Here is an 18,066-nt window from a genome sequence, read left to right as displayed (position 1 = left end):
TTTTGATGCCAAATACTTTTGTACTTTTACTTAACATTGTAATGAATGCCTTTTACTTGTTACAAAGTATTTCTACACAGTGGTATTGCTACTTCTACTTAAGTAAAATGTCTGAGGACTTATTCCACCTCTGATCATAAACATACAGTAACATTATACTGGTCAATGCCAGTTCTGATGAATAAAAGCCAAACAGAAATACTGTGTAATTACATTAAAATGTCAATAAATATGTAAACAATGTATTCTGTGGCTGCCAGTACTCTGAATTTGATCTTGCCTATATGTTTTTGATGGGACAGAGTTAGCAAAAATGGCTGACCAACCACATCTGTACGAGTTATTTCATCTCAGGCCCTCAGCAGCTCAAACCAGCATGGATGCTTTGGTGTCAGCCTTGTGGCGGAAACTCTTCCCAAGACAGTACTACGGACAAAACCACAGGCTGGATGTAATCTTTCCCAGGATGTCTTACTGGCCAGAAATTGCAACCCTGCCACTCTGTCCATTCTACTTTGACCAGGTCTCTTACAGCATTCCTACAAGAGACCAAGTGAAATACAAGTGGGTACCACTACTTTGATTTCCACTGTAATTTCAACATCAAGTTATTGGCAGTGAGGTTCCCAAACTTTCATGGACATTGCTTTGTAGTTTGGCATAAAACAGCAGTTTACCTTGAAATCTCTGATCAGAACAATGAGAATTTTTAGATTTTGTCCTTATTTTAACTTTAATTTAATGTACTACGCTAAAGTCCGAGCTATGATGGCATATGGACTTCAGACCTTAACATGTCTATGTAAATCCATATAATTGGTGGACAAAGGTCAAATTTGCTGTGAAGCTTGTAGTGTATTTGTTTTTCTGAAACTGGCGCTTGGATGCTATAATGAATAATCTTGCACCCACTTGTGGCCTAAAGGGATTGGTGCAACCTCAGGCTGCCCTTGTTCGACTCATGGGCAAGCTTAAAGCAAGAGCGGCAGAGGGCCACAGAGCAGCACAGAAGACATCATTCAAGCACCAACCGAGAGGCCCAGCCCAGCTCTGCCATCCACTTGAGTCAACTATGTCAACTCCAAGATCGTAACACTGGCAGGAGTATATCCACAAAACAGTATATTCATATGATGTATGGCTACCGCTGCTAACTGCCAACAACCTCAAGTTTTTGTCTCACAGCTGTTACTAAAATACAGATGTGAATATTGAACACTTGTCGGATGTGTGATGTGATACCAGCACAAGTTTTAGGTGTGTGTGTGTTTTTAGATATGGTTCATATTTTACAAATAATTATTAGGCTAATTCATATTTTATTCACATCAGTGTTAGATATTAAGGGGGCACAATGTATTCAAATCCTTAAGGGCAACATTTCCCATCTACCTTGCCTCAAAATGTTGGGCAACAGTGTCTGAGTAGATGAATCTCTCAAAAATATGTTTTGCTAGTAAGTAGGGGGAATAAAGTTCTGGCAGTGCAAGACTATCGTTGAGGTGATTGCTGCATCCATGACGTACCTACAATAATCACAACCAGGGCTTTTACTAACAATTATTTTCATTATTGATTAATCAGTTAATTTTCTCAATAGTTTGGTCCATAAAATGTCAGAAAATAGTACCATCACAATTTCCAAAAGCCTTAGTTAACATATTCAAATTTCTTTTCTTGTCGGACCAACCGTCCAAAACCTTAAGATATTTAATTTAATATCTTAGAAGACTAATAAAATCAGCCAATATTCACATTGGAACAAGTGAATTTTTTCCCCGCAGTTTTGTTTTAAAAATTAATTGAGCAATTAATCGATCAATCAAAATAGCTGCCAATTAATTCTCGGTCTATCAAGTAATCAATACATTTAACATTTGTTGCAGCTCTAATCACAACATGAGCTGATGACAAGACAAATCCTAACACAGTGATGCTAGTTGTCTTCAATTGGAAGCCATGTATTTCAAGGCAGAAAAACAATGACCATCATCTTTTTTTTTTATGGAAAACATCTTTAATGGATTTTTCTTATGTAATGTCTTGTTAAGTGAGTACATATAGATACAAATGTTCTATCCTAGCTACAGTCAGGGCCAGATATTTTTTAGGAACCAGTAGAGTGCCTGTACAAAAAAAAAAAAAAAAAACACTCCTTCACATGGTAGTGTGTCTTCTCAAGGCTGGGGACACAGGGCTAATCTGACATTAGGCCTTGTGCTGCAGTGAGTACATTTAGTCCAAAAATCAATGCAAGTCAGGGACTGCAAATCCACACTGTTGATACAGACACAGAGACTTACTCAATGACAAACGTGTGTGTGTGTGTGTGTGTCTGGACACCTTTTATTTATTTTTTTCTTAAGGATGTTATTTTTTTTTTCTACTTGTAGAACTCGTGCTCCTGCTCGTCCTTTTTGATGACTGTCTTATAAGCTTTTTCGAAGTCTTTGAACAGGACGATATACCTGTTCTCACGCACTGCCAACATGCCAGCCTGAGACAGCAGAGGAAGAAATAAACAGAAAAAAAAAAAAAGACATCAAATATTGTTTGTTCCATTCATTTTTCTTGCACTGTTAAAAGAAAAGAAATTAAAAATGGGTTAGGGTTCTCTAGCTCACCTCTTGACAGATGGAGTTGATATCGGCTCCAGAGATCTTGTCCGGTCTGGCCACATCTGAACATTCATTAAGGACGACTGAACAGCACAGCAATGCCAAAATACAAGCAACAAAACATCCGCGTTTCGAAGCTGTGTTTAAACATAAATGAATTTTGGAATGATGCTGCGTTAACAGGTTGCAGACTCTCAGCCTCAACACTGTTTGCAATTTGCAAATGCACCGGCTGTTGTGCGATTTGATTAGTTTTCTTTTTGTCTTTGTGATTCTGACATTTTTTGCACATTTGTCAGTTTGCAGACCGTACAAACGATCCACAACATCTACACTATTGTCCTGCAACCACAGAAAGTCGTTAGTCAAATGGGATGTTAATGCCCCTACATAACCACAGTTTTGACACTAAGAAAATAAAACAATGACTCCATCTCATACTCAATCGAAGTAAGTGTTAAATGTGATACTGATGCAACTATGAAAGTTAAACCAAACATCACAGGTCATTAAGTATAGAAGAACTAAATCAGAATCAAGAGAATTTTCAACAAAAACACAGATGAGTTCCTGCTTGCAGGCTCTGTGTATTAGATAGTGTGCAAGTCTACACTCGTATGACTGGAAGATAAACACTAAAAATGTATATTCTTACATCCAGTTACCAACTGACTCTGACTTAAATTGTGGTTTTATCATTTTGTTTCTGTACAAACTGGCTTTATTTTAACACAAGCTCTACCCGGTTATGTATGGTTTACAGTGGCAATAATACGATTTTAGCATCCCTGACATTTAGTCGACTTCCCAGCATGAGCTTAATATCTATCCAGCCACTCATCTATACACACACACACTTATTGAATCAAAAGGATACAGTCCTCCAGGTCGACCTCCTCAGAGAGGTTCATTTTACTGGTGATGGTGGAGAAAACGAGACGTTTCTGCCTGCGGTCGGGCAGGGGGAACTCAATCTTTCTGTCCAGACGACCAGGACGTAGCAGGGCTGGGTCCAGTGTGTCTGCTCTGTTGGTGGCCATGATCACCTAAGTAGGGTTTAAATGTGAGCATTAGAGCTGGGCGATACAGAGAAAATCAAATATCCTGTTATTTTGTACCAAATACCTTGATATCGCAACGATACTGTAGGGCTGACTATTGGTGCTTTCACAAAACATTTACAAAATTAGATTTTTAACAAATAATCAGATGTACCATGGATATAACGACTATGTGGTGAAAGGCAAATAAGAACATCTAGATAAGCTAAGTTCAGAAAATTACATCACTTTACTGTAGGGCTGGGACGATATGCTTTTGTCCTGATTAGATTCTTTCACGATACATGGATGGCAATTCAATTTCTATTTTAATTTTTTTGCGATGGATTAGTATTGAGTATTGCAATTTTCTTGTCCTTCTTTAACAAAAGTCAAATAATACATTTCCAGAGACAATATATCATGAGACATTTCTACAAACTAATTGTTTTATAGGAAGAATGCACATCACAATGCAAGTCTGAGCTGCTTTTGCTTCAGAAAAAAATTTCCATTTAAAGTTTTGAAGGTTGACAAAATAAACACTTTGGGTGCTTGCTATGGTGAATGAATGGACATAATGGCTTAGTAAATGAATGGCTGGTTTGACAGTGCTCCAGCGCCATCACCGACACCACGAGTCAGTACATACAGAAATGATGCAGTCACGAGGGGAAAGTTAAGAGCTTCCTCAGACAGGCGGACTTGGCTCACCTTGACATTGACGTTCTGGTCAAAGCCGTCCATTTGATTCAGCAGCTCGAGTAAGATTCTCTGCACCTCCCTATCAGCTGCAGAAGAAAGAAAACAAGGTCAGAGAGGGTACTCTCGCTTTTTTTCTACCATGATGTTACTGCATTTACAAGGATGTGTTCGAGGGAACAAACATCTTGAAATGAGAATCTTGATTTCAATAAGAAAAACTAGAGCAATATTTGTCCTTAAAAAACAGAAATCTACAACAAAACTTCTACATGTGAGCCACACACGTTCATACCTCCAGTCTGTGCATCAAAGCGCTTAGTGGCGATAGCATCAATCTCATCGATAAAGATGATGGCCGGGGCATTTTCCTTCGCCAGCCGGAAGACATCACGCACCATACGAGGGCCTTCACCCAGATACTTCTGAACAAACTCAGAGCCCACCACACGGATGAACGCCGCTGGGAACAGAGACATTGGAAAAAGTTATTTTATTTTCACTGCTGTACATACTCATTATGAATAATCCATAACTAAAATACAGTGTGTACTGTAGACATCAGTTGAAGTCAGTAGTAATCTGTGGTGTTTTATATAAAAAGGACATAATGTGTTTTAAAGGGTTTGAATCCATCTTGCGTTGTCAAGATAAAAAAGGAAAATCTAATTTGGTATAAAAAACAAGATATCGCATCACATTAACACATACAGGACTCTGATATGGTAAGTACCTGTAGTGTGGTGTGCCACAGCCTTGGCCAACATGGTCTTACCACAACCTGGAGGTCCGTACATAAGGACACCCCTGGGTGGGTCAATGCCAATCTGAGAAAGGAAATAGACCAAAGTTGTTAAGTATCTAGTGCAAGTTTTTTTACATTTTGGAGAGAGCAAATCCATGTTATTTCACACACTGTGACAAGTGGGAGTGTAAAATACATTAAAAGTACTTGCTGTCAATGCAAAAATGTCACATTTCTCTTCAATATCTGACCTGTTTGTAAAGCTCAAAGTGTGTGAGCGGCAGCTCTACAGCTTCTCGGACTTCCTGCTTCTGAATGTCCATTCCACCGATGTCCGCATACATCACATCTGGCTTTTGGTCTGGGAGCAGAAACAGTGAAAAGGAAAGTAAGCTTTGCTGTTCAAACATTGTAAACTTTATACTGGTACTACTTAAGATCTCAGACTTTCACTTTACAGTTTCGAGAAAAATGCCATCTATGTAGCCTAGAAATCTAGCCAGGGGGGTCTAGCAACTCTCCATTGGCTTGCGTGCTGGAAAAACCAAACTCTGGACGGGCCAATCACATCGTGTATAGAGTCGGTGGGCGGGATTATGGGTGCTGGGAACAGCAGTCTTTCAAATCAGCTTTGGCCGCAGCTCTGGAAGATTTGGAGTTAAGCTTTTCTTTAAGAAAAGAACTAAGAACAGCACTGAAGTCATTCTTAAAAAAGGAAGATGAGAGTTTTGCCGACTGGATTCGGCAAAAGTTTAACCTATCAACTAGCTTCGCTACCTTCTTTGTTGCTCTGCCTGGTTGTAGCGCTATCCTATTACGTGCAGAGAGAATTTGAAAGATAACCGTTTATCCCGCCCCTCGGATTGAGCCCTGTCAATGGTGAGTTCCCAGACCCTACATCTTGATGTGGGGCTGACTTGTCAGGCTATCATCTATGTGTTTTTAACAAAAACAATGAATGGCCAACTGATCAAGAATTCACTGATTTGACTGTATTAAAAAAAAATCATGAATACAATTTTCTGCGACACTAGCAGAATTTTTTTTTTTGTCTCCAGATACGACCATGGTCATCTTTGTTTAGGAGCCATTAAAATAGGACCAGAAAGCAGTAGTACTGAGTGTTGTACCTGACGTCAGCATCATGATGCTGCTGTCAGCTTCAGGAGGGAGCACATCCACCAGGGCGTTGCTGTGCTTGTGCAAAGCCACTGAGGCGTTGGGCTTCAGCAGCTCTCTGTCAATGGTGCTCAGGATGCGCACATAGTAGTTGGACCCTGAAAGCAGAACAAAGATGAATAAAAGAAGAAAGAACACAGGGACAGAACTTATTACAAATTTAAACATGTACTTCAAACTGTATAATTCAATTTTTTACAGAACATTTCTTCTAAGTTCTCTCTCAAGACTCTGAAAGCCTGAACATGATAAAGAATTCAAATATACAGCGTGTATGCATCATCTGCCATTTCATTAATTTTTTATTCTCAGCTCTATCTGTTTATTTATTTATTTTTACAGTCATCGTTTTGGGGGTTTAATGCATACCATTTTGTTTTCCAATTATCTCTTGTAATTTTAAAGCTAGTAAGAATTGTTCCTCGGCATATAACATATCCCCTTAATATTAAGCTTGACATTAAGTTGTGACACACGCTAAAATGTCACCTACAATATAAAACATCAACAGGGAACAACAGATTCTATTTGTGTTTTTAAGTGCATATTAGAGGGCAGGTGTAACATCCGACCACTACCCTTCCAAAACCTTGAGGACCAGTCAAGCCCAGTTCCAAATCTAGCGTGTCTGTAAATGCTATCATGCTATGAATAAAAAATTCCCCACTGAAATTTCCCATAGATCTTTTAATACAATGCTTTGAACACAGCAGTCCATGTTGTTATTACATAAAATTAACACTGGCAGCACATAATGCATTACATTTAGGCAGGTTTTTCTTTTGATGTACCTGTAGTGGAGCCAACAATGGCTGTGTTCTGGTCAACAGCTTCCAGGAACTGGCCAATGACGAGTGGGATGCTCTGTATCCTCTTAACCTCCTCCTGGGCATGGAGGAATTCTTTCTTCAGGTTCTTCTGTTCATCTTTGATATACTCCTCCTGCACCTCCAGGAACTCCAGCTCCTGCTGCAGCTTCTGCAAAAAACAAAAACAAAAAATTGAAGAGGGTTGAGATCCTGCTGGAGATTACATTACATGTCATTTAGCAGACACTTTTAGCCAAAGCCACTTATGATTGCTATATATCAGAGGTCACAGACCTCTGGAGCAACTAGGGGTTAAGTGTCTTGCTCAGGGACACATTGGTTGATGTATCACAGTGGGAATCAAACTCGTATCTCTGTATACTATAAATAAACTATTCAATAATTGTTTTATATCCCATATCACTCTTGTGGAGCTTATTCTAGTTTACTTTACAGGTGCACCAATATCAAAAAACTGATATCTTTTAAAAAAAATTTAAAAAAAGTCTCAATGTCAACAGAAGAAGGTGAATCTTATGTATACATGCAATGTGCGAAATGTATTGCTCTTCCTCGGTAATGTAATCCTGATAATTAGACTGACTTGAGTTTGTTTTACGTAACATCTTTAAAAAAAAAAAAAATATGGGCAGCAATTCAGAGATTTGAAACCTGTACCCGACTGTAATTTTATGGGTAATTTGTAGAATTTCGCTTGAACCTTTTCTTTTTTATTTGCCTTTATCCCTATCCATTATAACCACAGCCCTCTGTTATACATGAATAGACAGAATAAAACATAACATTCAATTTTGAAGCCTACAGTTTGTCATACTCAGAGATACATTTTGGGTAGATTGTCACTTTTATCACAAATTTATAAACCGGTATCAAACCTTGTATCTGCTGTAAAGATCCTCAAGATCTTCTGGTTCTGGTGCCAGAAAGGACAGGCCTGTCTGAGGTCTGGAGGTCAGTACTGCTGGCATGTCGTCCTGTGAATGTGACAACACCCAAAAACATTTAGCATAAACAGAAAATCTCATATTTGACATCACACATTAGTGAAGGACTTGTATTGTATTTCACCCAAACAAACAAATATAAATTAACAAAAATGAAATAAACAGATATATTTATGGTAACGTTACAGAGTACTTCCAGCAAAAAACTAAATTTACAAAAACTCACTGATAAACAAGAACTGTATGCTCGGTTAGCTAGCTTGTACCTAACAGAGACACACTAGCTTAACGTTAGCTAACGTTAGCTACCCTTAGCTCGTTAACGTTTAACGTTAGCTAACTTAAACGGTTCGCAAAAGCAAAAACTGATTATTTAAAGGCATTTGCGAAGCACCGGTGAAAACATCATCTAACATCAATCTTTGGTGAATATAGTTTTATAAACCCTCAGCTATTCTAAAGCATATACTTTTTTCTTGCGCTCTACAGACACCATGCTAACGATAGCAGCTAACTTGCATGACATAGCAACTAACGTTAACCTTAACGTTACATTACACAGGGTAGAGAATGAATTGGCAGGTTTACGTTTCAGCAGTGTTAACGAGAGTGAACAAATAGTCAAATACTGCGACAAACATACACGAAAAGCAACACTCAAACTCTTAAATTTATAAAAGCCTACCACAAAAACTCTGTCGATTTTAAGAGGAAAACAGGAAACAATCTCACTAATTCATACCGGGTTCTTCTCTACAGCTACGATGTCCTCCATGTTGAAATATGTCTACCGATTGACGTAATGACGTATTACGTTTGCAGAGGGTTGTATGGGTAATGTAGTTTATCGCAGAGTGCAGGAATTTAATTTTTACATGTTTTTTTTTTTATTGTGCATAAGTAATTTTTGGAAATAAGTCATACGATTTTTTTCGGTCCTTGCATTTTACCTATTGTTATGCATCCCATCCTACAACTCCAAGCATCCACCTTTCAAGTAGCCTAATATATATTTTATAGTGTTACTGTAAACACTAATTTACAGTTTTTTACAATCACTTTGCTACTAATTTCAGAACCTTGATGTCATTTTTCAAAACTCTAGACACAAAACTCAAAATGGTCATCACTTGTAACACAGGCTATCCAATGTTGAAAACATTGCATGATTGATATATATATATATATATATATATATATATATATATATATATATATATATATATATATATATATATCAATCATGCAATGTTTTATATATATATATCAATCATCAGTAACGAGTTGGCAAAATTGGACCAGCAATTCCAAGGGCCTGCATCGATACAGTGCAGTACTGTCAATATTGTAAATAGTCTCAAAGGTGGTACATGGGACCATAGAAACAGTGTGCTTATAAACAGTAGTACATTACAGTAAAGAATGATGATGAAATATTACATCCATAGATCATGTCGTCTAATTGGTTCATACTCCACGCTAATTGGTGACAATGAATCTCGTTATCTTGAAACTTTCATGATCTAAACATGGAATATTGTTTGTCTGTTTCCATACAACTATGCATTGAGAGTAATGCAACAGTTACTTATCATTTTCAGTAGTTGTATCAATTGATAGTTAGATAATTGTAATGAAATCAATAGACAATCATCTGAAATGTAATGTGTGAATTGCTTTTTGAAATAGTAGTTTGATGTTAAGTTGTGTCATATTGAACAGGTGATCGTTGTTAAATGAACAAATGATCTTAGGTTTATGTGTATTGTATCCAAGCAATTGAAAAAAGTGTTAGAGTTTTGAAAAATGTGCATTTTGATCATTGGTTGTGAGTTTTGTGTCTAGAGTTTTGAAAAATGACGTCAAGGTTCTGAAATCAGCGCCAAAGTGATTGTAAAAAACTGTGGTACCATAATGAAACATGTATCACTTATTTTGTACTACAATATTTAATGATCTTACGAACGATGACCCAGTGAAACTATGTGTAGCTTGTGTGTGGGTGATCTAAAGTAACGTTTCAATGGTATTTCACCATAAATTTGTTTTTTGAACCAGTGATTGGGCAAGTGCAAGATTTCTTTAAAGATATGAATGCACAATACAATGTTTTGAACATTGGATAGCCTGTGTTACAAGTGATGACCGTTTTGAGTTTTGTGTCTAGAGTTTTGAAAAATGACATCAAGGTTCTGAAATCAGTAGCAAAGTGATTGTAAAAAACTGTAAATATATTCCTGTAAAAGTACTGCAGTAGTAGAGAGAATACTACAGACCAATATACCAGGTACGAGTATATATTTATATATAATACAGTAAATATATATATATATTTACTGTATTTACCCTTTATTTACAGTATCCAGGTAAGTGGATTGAGAACAAATTCTCATTTGCAACGACGACCTGTCACATTCACACAGTTCCACATTCATACCTGGAAGCTGCCCAGTACAACCCCAGTTATATATATATATATATATATATATATATATATATATATATATATATATATATATATATATATATATATATATATATATATATATATAGTACTTTATATATATGAAGTATATATAAATTATATATCTCAATCATCAGTAACGCATTAGCAGAATTGGACCAGTAATTCCAAGGGCCTGCATCCATACAGTGCAGTACTGTCAATATTGTAAATAGTCTTAAAGATGGTACATGGGAGCATAGAAACAGTGTCTGATAAACAGTAGTACATTACAGTAAATAAGGATGATGAAATATTACACTCATAGATCATGTCGTCTAATTGGTTCATGCTCCACGCTAATTGGTGACAATGAATCTCATTATCTTGAAACTTTCATGATCTAAACATGGAATATTGTTTGTCTGTTTCCATACAACTATGCATTAAGAGTAATGCAACAGATACTTATCATTTTGAGCAGTTGTATCAATTGATAGTGATTGTAATGAAATTAATAGACAATCATCTGAAAAGTAATGTGTGAAATGCTTTTTGAAATAGTAGTACTTTGATGTTAAGTTGTGTCATATTGGACTGGTGATCTTTGTTAAATTAACAAATTATCTGAGGTTTATGTGTATTGTATCCAAGCAATTGAAAAAAGTGTTTTAGAACAGAGTTTTTAAAAAATGTACATTTTGATCATTGGTTGTGAGTTTTGTGTCTAGAGTTTTGAAAAATTACATCAAGGTTCTGAAATTAGTGCCAAAGTGATTGTAAAAAACTGTAAACATGTCTGTTAAATATACAATGTATATATTGTCATATCCACCTACCTCATATAAGCAACCTGTTACATTAATTATTATTTAGGGTTTCCAGTACCATTTGCACTTTTCCATTGCCCGATTGTATTACTGTTTACAATCCTCATAGCTATGTGTGTGTGCGTATGCATGTGTATATGTGAAATACTAAAGAATAGCATACGATTCTTATGATTTTCATTCACTGTGTGCTCTAACTGTGCAAGTGGGTGTGCAGAGAGCGTTATTATGTATATCCTGTTGCAGAGCTGAGGGTCCTTACACCTCTGCAATGTTTGTGTGAAGAGGGTGTATGCACATTCACCACAGAGATTTCCATTCAAGGCTCAACTGAAAAACACTAGAAATAGATGATCTAGCGGACCTTGAGTGGAGATTGTTTTGGCCGACTGCTGTATTCCCAAAATCAAGAATGAACTGTTAAGCTCAACTTTAAGCAACATTAACGAGATGCCCTAAAAGTGCTAAGAATAGTGTCCGGGTTGGTTCAGTGGTAGAGCAGGCGCACATATACTGAGAGGTTTATGCCTTGACGCAGTGGTCCAGGGTTTGAATCCGACCTGTGACAATTTCCTGCAGGCCTTCCCCCTCTCTCTCACCTAGCTATCCTGTCAAAAATTAAAGGCGGAAAAGCCCCCAAAAAATAATCTTTAAAAAAAAAAAGTGCTAAGAATAAAGAAGACTGTGACTGTTGAAAGCTCCAGAACAAGCAATTAACAGGACCTTTAGTGGAGTGTCTGTTTTGTCAACTATGTTATTCTCATATTCAATACAACAAAACACATGTGAAATAAGTCCTATTCTGACTTTAAACCAAAAAACCACATCCTTTCAGTGTGCTTTCATTTCCAAGCCGATGAAAAAATGTTAGTAAATGTGTATAAATGTGAGTAAATGTTCTATATACTGCATTTTTATTTATTTAATTGCTTTGCCGAAGTTAAGAAATGCTATCTTAGTACCGTCAAAAATAATGATAAAATAGTGGGAGTGTAACATTGAAAGGTGTCATTGGATTAATATCTTTCAGCTTGGGAGGAAGTGGTGTATCAAACGCCTGCATGTACTTTATCTGTCAGCACTCAAAGGTGGTACTGTCGTCTTTTTAAGAGATTAATGTTGAAGATATTGTTTTCTGAGATGCATCACAGCTTCATAGTGAAGAAATGGGGGTGGGCACAACAGATGTTTCTCTTCTTTTTGTTTTCAGGTAAAATGTATAACAATTTTTGATTTGTAGATAAAAAATGTATGTGTGTTTGTGATAGGGATTCTAAGCTACAGGAACATTTACTCAGTTTGCAATTCAACACAGTGTGTACAACATAAATGTTTGTAGGCTCATTTTCAGGCAATTTTAATTTATTTTAAAAATCATTTTTTATCTGGCAAAATACTCTCTTAGGAGCACTAATGGGTGTAGGGGACTATGGAGTTGTTGTGTCATTCTGTCATAACTTTTAAAAACTGTTCAGACAGATAAAAGCAACATGGATTGGAATTATGGTATTTTTACCACAGTAGATTCTTCTCCATCTCTGGACTTTCTTGGACTCCTCTTTCTAAAGTTAGATCATTCTATTATTATTATCATTATATGTTAAACTGATTGAGCATTTGGCCTTCACATTCTCTTTGTATTGTTCTTTTATTCTCAAAACGTTGTCTCCCTTTATGAAGCTTTATACCATTTTGGTAATATCTTTCTCTGGGCTGACATCATTAGTTAAAACAACTTACCAGGTTGCAACTTTTACTTTACATGTTGTCATGGGCAATTTTAGACCCTTTTTAGGGGGGCTCAAGGCCCCTTAAATTTCATCTCAGCCCCTCTAAAAATTATGATAATAAAAAACATATTTTTTAAATCACTTTTGGCGCTTCAAGTGAGAGTTTGCAAATGTGTCTGTTGTAGTGACATAGAACAAACAATTACAGGTTCAAAGGGCTTGAAACAGGTTTAATATCCTGTGTTGCTGAGTCTCGCTCTATCTAATCTGTCAGAGGGAGAGCAGGAGTGCAGTTATAAAATTTAACGTTGGTAGTCCCCAGAGAAAGTGAAGAAAGTTGGTAATGTCATGGCGCAGATTAGAACCCAAATTGAAACGTAAGCAACAAAAAATTCTGAATGTTAGAACTTTGTGTCAAATTGGTCGTAATAACTGAGATTACAGGTTTAGTTCCATCATAGTGTCACAAAACGTTAGCTCAGAGATTATCGGCTAATGAAATTATTGATTTAGCAGGGGGGGAGGGGTTTACACTTTTGCAAGGCACTGTGTCCGGTCACATTCTCATTAGGGGCTGAGCCCCCCTAAAGGTCTGATCCTAGAATCGCCCCTGTCAAAAACTGAAAGCTGAAGCCAAAATACAAAGGGAAACACATATCCTATACCTTTATTGTAATGAAACTGCTTGGAAAATCCCCAATTCTTTCTCCATTGAAGTTTAAAAAACCCAGAAGAAGTCTAATTTCACCTCTTCTTGATGCTTTGAATAGTGTTTATTAGCTGTTGAGTCTGGAAAGTTTGGGGAAGTGTGGTAGCATGCAGTTTCTTTCCGCATTTCAGCTCCGGTGCTATGCATCTCTTCGGCTAAATTTGGATTTTTCGGGTCCAGTAACTGCCAAGATGGCAGGACCCCAAACTTCAGGTTATAAAACATTACCTCAGAATCTATGGGAAAAGTTATAGATGTCTGTTGTTTTACATTGTTGCTGTTTGTCCGAATATGTATATATACGTAATAATTAAAGGTCTGATACTGAAGTGCTCAACAGACAGAAAAATATATTTCAGTAATCTGAAATATAAAATGTACTGCACTATTCTGGTGATCCACTTTCTAATTCTGATTGAATTGTTTTCTCTCTTATGTCAATGATTCAAGAACTGGTAAAAAAAGGTTTTGCCAGGATAATCTTTCTAAGTTCCCTAAATAGTTGTTTCATCGGTGAAACAGGATCACACAGGAAGTGTTTGTTGTTGTTGTAATACTCATTTCGACCACAAGAGGTTGAAGTGCACCACTATCCCCCATGTTCTAAATAGGACTACAAGCATACACATTTTCTTCCAGGGTGAGTTTTAATTTCTCCATGCACTCAAAACAACAAACAACAAAAACTTAGAAACAAAAGTCTCAAACAATTTAGATCAAACTTAGAAAATGGATCACCAGAATAATTTTTTCTCACTTGTCTCTCAGGGATCCATAACCATCACACGATCAAGTCAAGTTAGTTAGATAGCACATTTTATACGACAGGCGTAGACTCAATGTGCTTCAGAAATCCAAAACAATTTTCTCTATTAAGCTGAGTTAGTTGGTCGCATGTCCCAATAAAACCATAAACTCGCATGTGCAAACATTGTGGTCTTTTCCAGCACCCAGTCAAACACTTCCTGTAGCTATATTTACCATCATTTTAAAAGAATTAAAAAAGAATTTCTGTGAAAGATACTCTGAAAGTTACCCAACATCCTGTCATTGTTCTGTTTTTCAGGTACTCACTCCTTGGTCACAGTCCACCAGCCTCCTGTGCTTACCACTGCTCTGGGTCATGATGTTATAATGCCGTGCCATCTCAATCTTTCCCAAAATGAGAAAATGGTGACCCCACCGGTTCTGTATTGGGTGTACTTAACACAGGACGGCACTGACAATCCCAGAGTGTGGATCCCCTCTGAGAAATATGATGGACGTGTTGAGCTTCTGGACAATAACCCGAACGCTTCAAGCAAGTCCATACTCCTCAAGAATGTCCAGTGGGCCGACAGTGGGAAGTACCAGTGCAAAGTCTCCGTCATCACAGAGGGGGATCGTTTCAGGAGGAGAGGAAATGACACTTTACTGATGGTGTATGGTAAATACAAGGTTTTAGAGTTTTCCTTTCCAAATATTTCTGGATAAAATGTCCTCACAGGGAGATACAGATCATGAGGACACTTTACCAGCATTTACATCTATAACTTTGTACAAGGGTTTTGGCTCAACTTAAAGAAAGAACTGGAATAAAGTGTTGGTTTGCCAGGAGGATTAAGAAAATGGGGTGGGAATCGCGTTCAGTCACGAAAATGACAGATTTAGGATCTCTTTTTGAATAGACAAGGCCTAAATGACAGGGTAAGGGTCCCATATGCTTCATGCACATGTGCTTGTGCAGTCTTCTCTGCAGACCTGCATCACCTGGAACCAAACTATGTATATTTATGTAACATATTTCCTTTAATTTCTTCCTGTAGGACAGTTGTCATAGAACATTATTTATATATCACGGACACATAAAAAATATGCCAGATTTTGTTCTAAACTGTAAAGGGGAGAAATCTGACTGCTGACAACCTGCATGTACTGTAATAAGCGTTTCAAAGGTTGCTGCAGAACATGAACCGTTTTTATAAATTCCATGCCATTGAGCTGAAAAAAAAATTCTATACCACTATCCAGCTTTCTTGTGTGCAGGTGTATATGAACACCAGCCGTACTCATGGTTGTGCAGTGACTGGACAAAAAAAAAAACCAGTGACGCAAATGTCTGTGTACTTTCACATGCCATGTACACACCTGTATTTCTGTCTGCGTCTCTTTTCAGATACCATGATCTTAAAGCTCACCGGTCACAATGACTCTCTGCTCGGGTGTAAAGTAAACGTAACCAGGGATCACGGATTTGTTTTGTCCATTTTTCATGACGGATGCAAACTCCAACCTGTTGACACAGCCCCGGGAGATGCTGACGAAGCTCTTCCCTACGTCACACTCTCTGAGACCATTTCTCTGAGGAGCAAAGGACAATATGAGTGTCAGCTGTACCTGAACGAAGATTTGGTAACAAAAAGCATCTTCAACTACCATCTGAATGGTAATAATCTCCCTCCTGATCTAGTTTTCATGCATGCACACTAAAACGTTGCCGCTCTGCATTGAGTGTTAAACACTATGAGAATTGTTGTTATTGTAAGACAAAATTGAAAAAATATAAGCCTATCCTTTAATACTACAGTAAATCTGTTCTTTTGAGTTAGTCAATAAGTATGTACAGTCACTTTATTATCAATTGATTCTGGTCCCAGTCAACTGTTTTTGCCTTCACCAGAGGAAATCGAGTGTCCTCTAAACCAAAAATGCATCCCTAAATTATGTGATGGGAGAGTGTTCAAGCTAAAACAGCGTGTTAAATTGCTCTCTAATTTATTAGTTTTTAGCTGTACTGTATATCTTAAAATAACACAAATGCCGCCATAAACAGCGTGTTTGGAAACACTGTCTTTACCCTGTTATTGCAAATGTTCGGTCCGTGGTTTCCTACGTGTCCTGCAGGCTTCCACAAAATCTTCAACATCAACTCTGACATATTTGCTGTAGCATCAGTCCAGTTATCTACCCACATCTGGAGAAAAGCTTGCCTCTCCTAACTAGAACCGCTTTAAGCATGGAAACATCAGTGAATATAATTTTAAAGCGACACTAGACAGTGTGAAGTTTAAAAAGCTTCATGTAATATGTCAACATTAAAGTGGAGATCTGTTTGATCTTTTCTCCTAAGTGGCTCCAGAAGGGGCAGATGCTGAAACAAATGACTTGCTAACGTTTCCAACAACTGTCTCCGGTGAGTCTGTCCGAACACGCAGAAAGCGCTCACTTTCTTCTGAAAAATGTTTCCTATTTTGTTCTTAAATGATCAACTCTCACACACACACACACACACACACACACACACACACACACACACACACACACACACACACACACATACACATACACACACACACACACACACACACACACACACACACACACACACACACACACACACACACACACACACACACACACACACACAGTCATTTGTAGACCTAGTGGTATCTAGCAATGCAGTTGGTTTTGTTTTAGTTTGGGCTCAACGTTTGATTTGCTTTTACATGAGAAATGATTACATTAAATCAATCACTGTATCAATGTGTGAGACAAATCTTTGGATTACACTTCATATTAGTTGTTTTGTGTTTCTCAGAGCCAGGTGTGGTGGTGTTTCCAGAGCCATGGCCCCTGTATATGGCTCTCCTTCTGGTGCCCATCACTATCCTGCTGGGACTCACAATTGCCTTGCTGATGCTGATGTACAGATGCTGAGTTTGTCAACATCTGGCTTGAATGGAGAGGATGGAGACCCAGGGTTATAGGATTACTGTATGTCTCTGTAACATACTGTATATGCATTTAAGGACATAATTACAAACTGACTGTTAAAAATAATATTGCACTGACAGAATACCAAGGTGGTTCTATCATATATTACTAAGTTGTTAGTCATATTTAGTCATTCTTAATGCTCTTTAGCTGAATGTACAGTCTCATGTTGATACTAGTCATGTTTTTGTATGGTTTTGATTTCCCAGGAACGGTTCACTCTGAATCAGAAAATCTAAGTAAACCCCCCCCCGACCCAGCCCGCACCCCCGCCCACAGGTTCCTCAGAAATGTAAACGTCTGGTTCTTTTTTTCTAAGTTTTAAGCATCCTAATCTTTTCTGTTCCCCTGTAGAGGTATATCCCCCTTTAAAGGGGACAGAAGGCAGCTGCACAAAGGGGCAGCCATTGACAGTGACCCATTTTTCCTCTAAATATTAAAACATGTTTCTATGATGTGATAACTAGAAATACAATCATATTGCAGCATAATTTTAAGCATTAACCTGAACAACAAGCAATCAAATCTGTGGCTGAAACAGAG

At 37.5% G+C, this 18,066-nt stretch overlaps 2 protein-coding genes across 3 annotated transcripts; one reads left to right on the top strand and one right to left on the bottom strand.

Annotated features, from left to right (window-relative positions):
* Positions 1 to 2,318: 2,318 nt before the first annotated feature.
* Positions 2,319 to 8,884, bottom strand: psmc4 (proteasome 26S subunit, ATPase 4). 2 transcript variants are annotated; one of them, XM_028580090.1, is made up of 11 exons: positions 8,801 to 8,884; positions 7,990 to 8,088; positions 7,076 to 7,262; positions 6,236 to 6,382; positions 5,357 to 5,466; positions 5,094 to 5,187; positions 4,656 to 4,823; positions 4,373 to 4,449; positions 3,496 to 3,664; positions 2,625 to 2,680; positions 2,319 to 2,497 (listed from the first exon to the last, which is right to left on the bottom strand). In XM_028580090.1, the coding sequence occupies exons 1-11, from the start codon at positions 8,831 to 8,833 to the stop codon at positions 2,384 to 2,386; spliced, it is 1,254 nt and encodes a 417-aa protein (XP_028435891.1). In that variant the 5' UTR covers positions 8,834 to 8,884; the 3' UTR covers positions 2,319 to 2,383. The 2 variants fall into 2 exon arrangements, with proteins under 2 accessions (XP_028435891.1, XP_028435893.1); XM_028580092.1 differs by having other exon boundaries at positions 8,744 to 8,850.
* A 3,525-nt stretch (positions 8,885 to 12,409) lies between these two features.
* On the top strand, positions 12,410 to 17,600 carry LOC114557910 (uncharacterized). The gene is made up of 5 exons (XM_028581633.1): positions 12,410 to 12,541; positions 14,837 to 15,196; positions 15,926 to 16,195; positions 16,880 to 16,942; positions 17,348 to 17,600. The coding sequence occupies exons 1-5, from the start codon at positions 12,448 to 12,450 to the stop codon at positions 17,464 to 17,466; spliced, it is 906 nt and encodes a 301-aa protein (XP_028437434.1). The 5' UTR covers positions 12,410 to 12,447; the 3' UTR covers positions 17,467 to 17,600.
* The last annotated feature ends 466 nt before the right edge of the window (positions 17,601 to 18,066 follow it).

The sequence above is a fragment of the Perca flavescens genome, chromosome 6 (genome assembly GCF_004354835.1).
Source record: "Perca flavescens isolate YP-PL-M2 chromosome 6, PFLA_1.0, whole genome shotgun sequence".
Lineage (NCBI taxonomy): Eukaryota > Metazoa > Chordata > Actinopteri > Perciformes > Percidae > Perca > Perca flavescens.
Note: the sequence above shows the minus strand (reverse complement) of the source record. Positions and strands in the feature narration are given on the sequence as shown.

Excerpts from the sequence above, each read along its gene's own strand:
- LOC114557910 (XM_028581633.1), top strand. The coding sequence starts at position 12,448 with ATGTTGAAGATATTGTTTTCTGAGATGCATCACAGCTTCATAGTGAAG. Across the intron at positions 15,197-15,925 it reads CACTTTACTGATGGTGTATG|ATACCATGATCTTAAAGCTC; the intron begins GTAAATACAAGG and ends GTCTCTTTTCAG. Across the intron at positions 16,943-17,347 it reads GTTTCCAACAACTGTCTCCG|AGCCAGGTGTGGTGGTGTTT; the intron begins GTGAGTCTGTCC and ends TGTGTTTCTCAG.
- psmc4 (XM_028580090.1), bottom strand. The coding sequence starts at position 8,833 with ATGGAGGACATCGTAGCTGTAGAGAAGAACCCG. Across the intron at positions 5,467-6,235 it reads CATCATGATGCTGACGTCAG|ACCAAAAGCCAGATGTGATG; the intron begins GTACAACACTCA and ends TTCTGCTCCCAG. Across the intron at positions 2,681-3,495 it reads GGAGGTCGACCTGGAGGACT|ATGTGGCCAGACCGGACAAG; the intron begins GTATCCTTTTGA and ends ATGAATGTTCAG.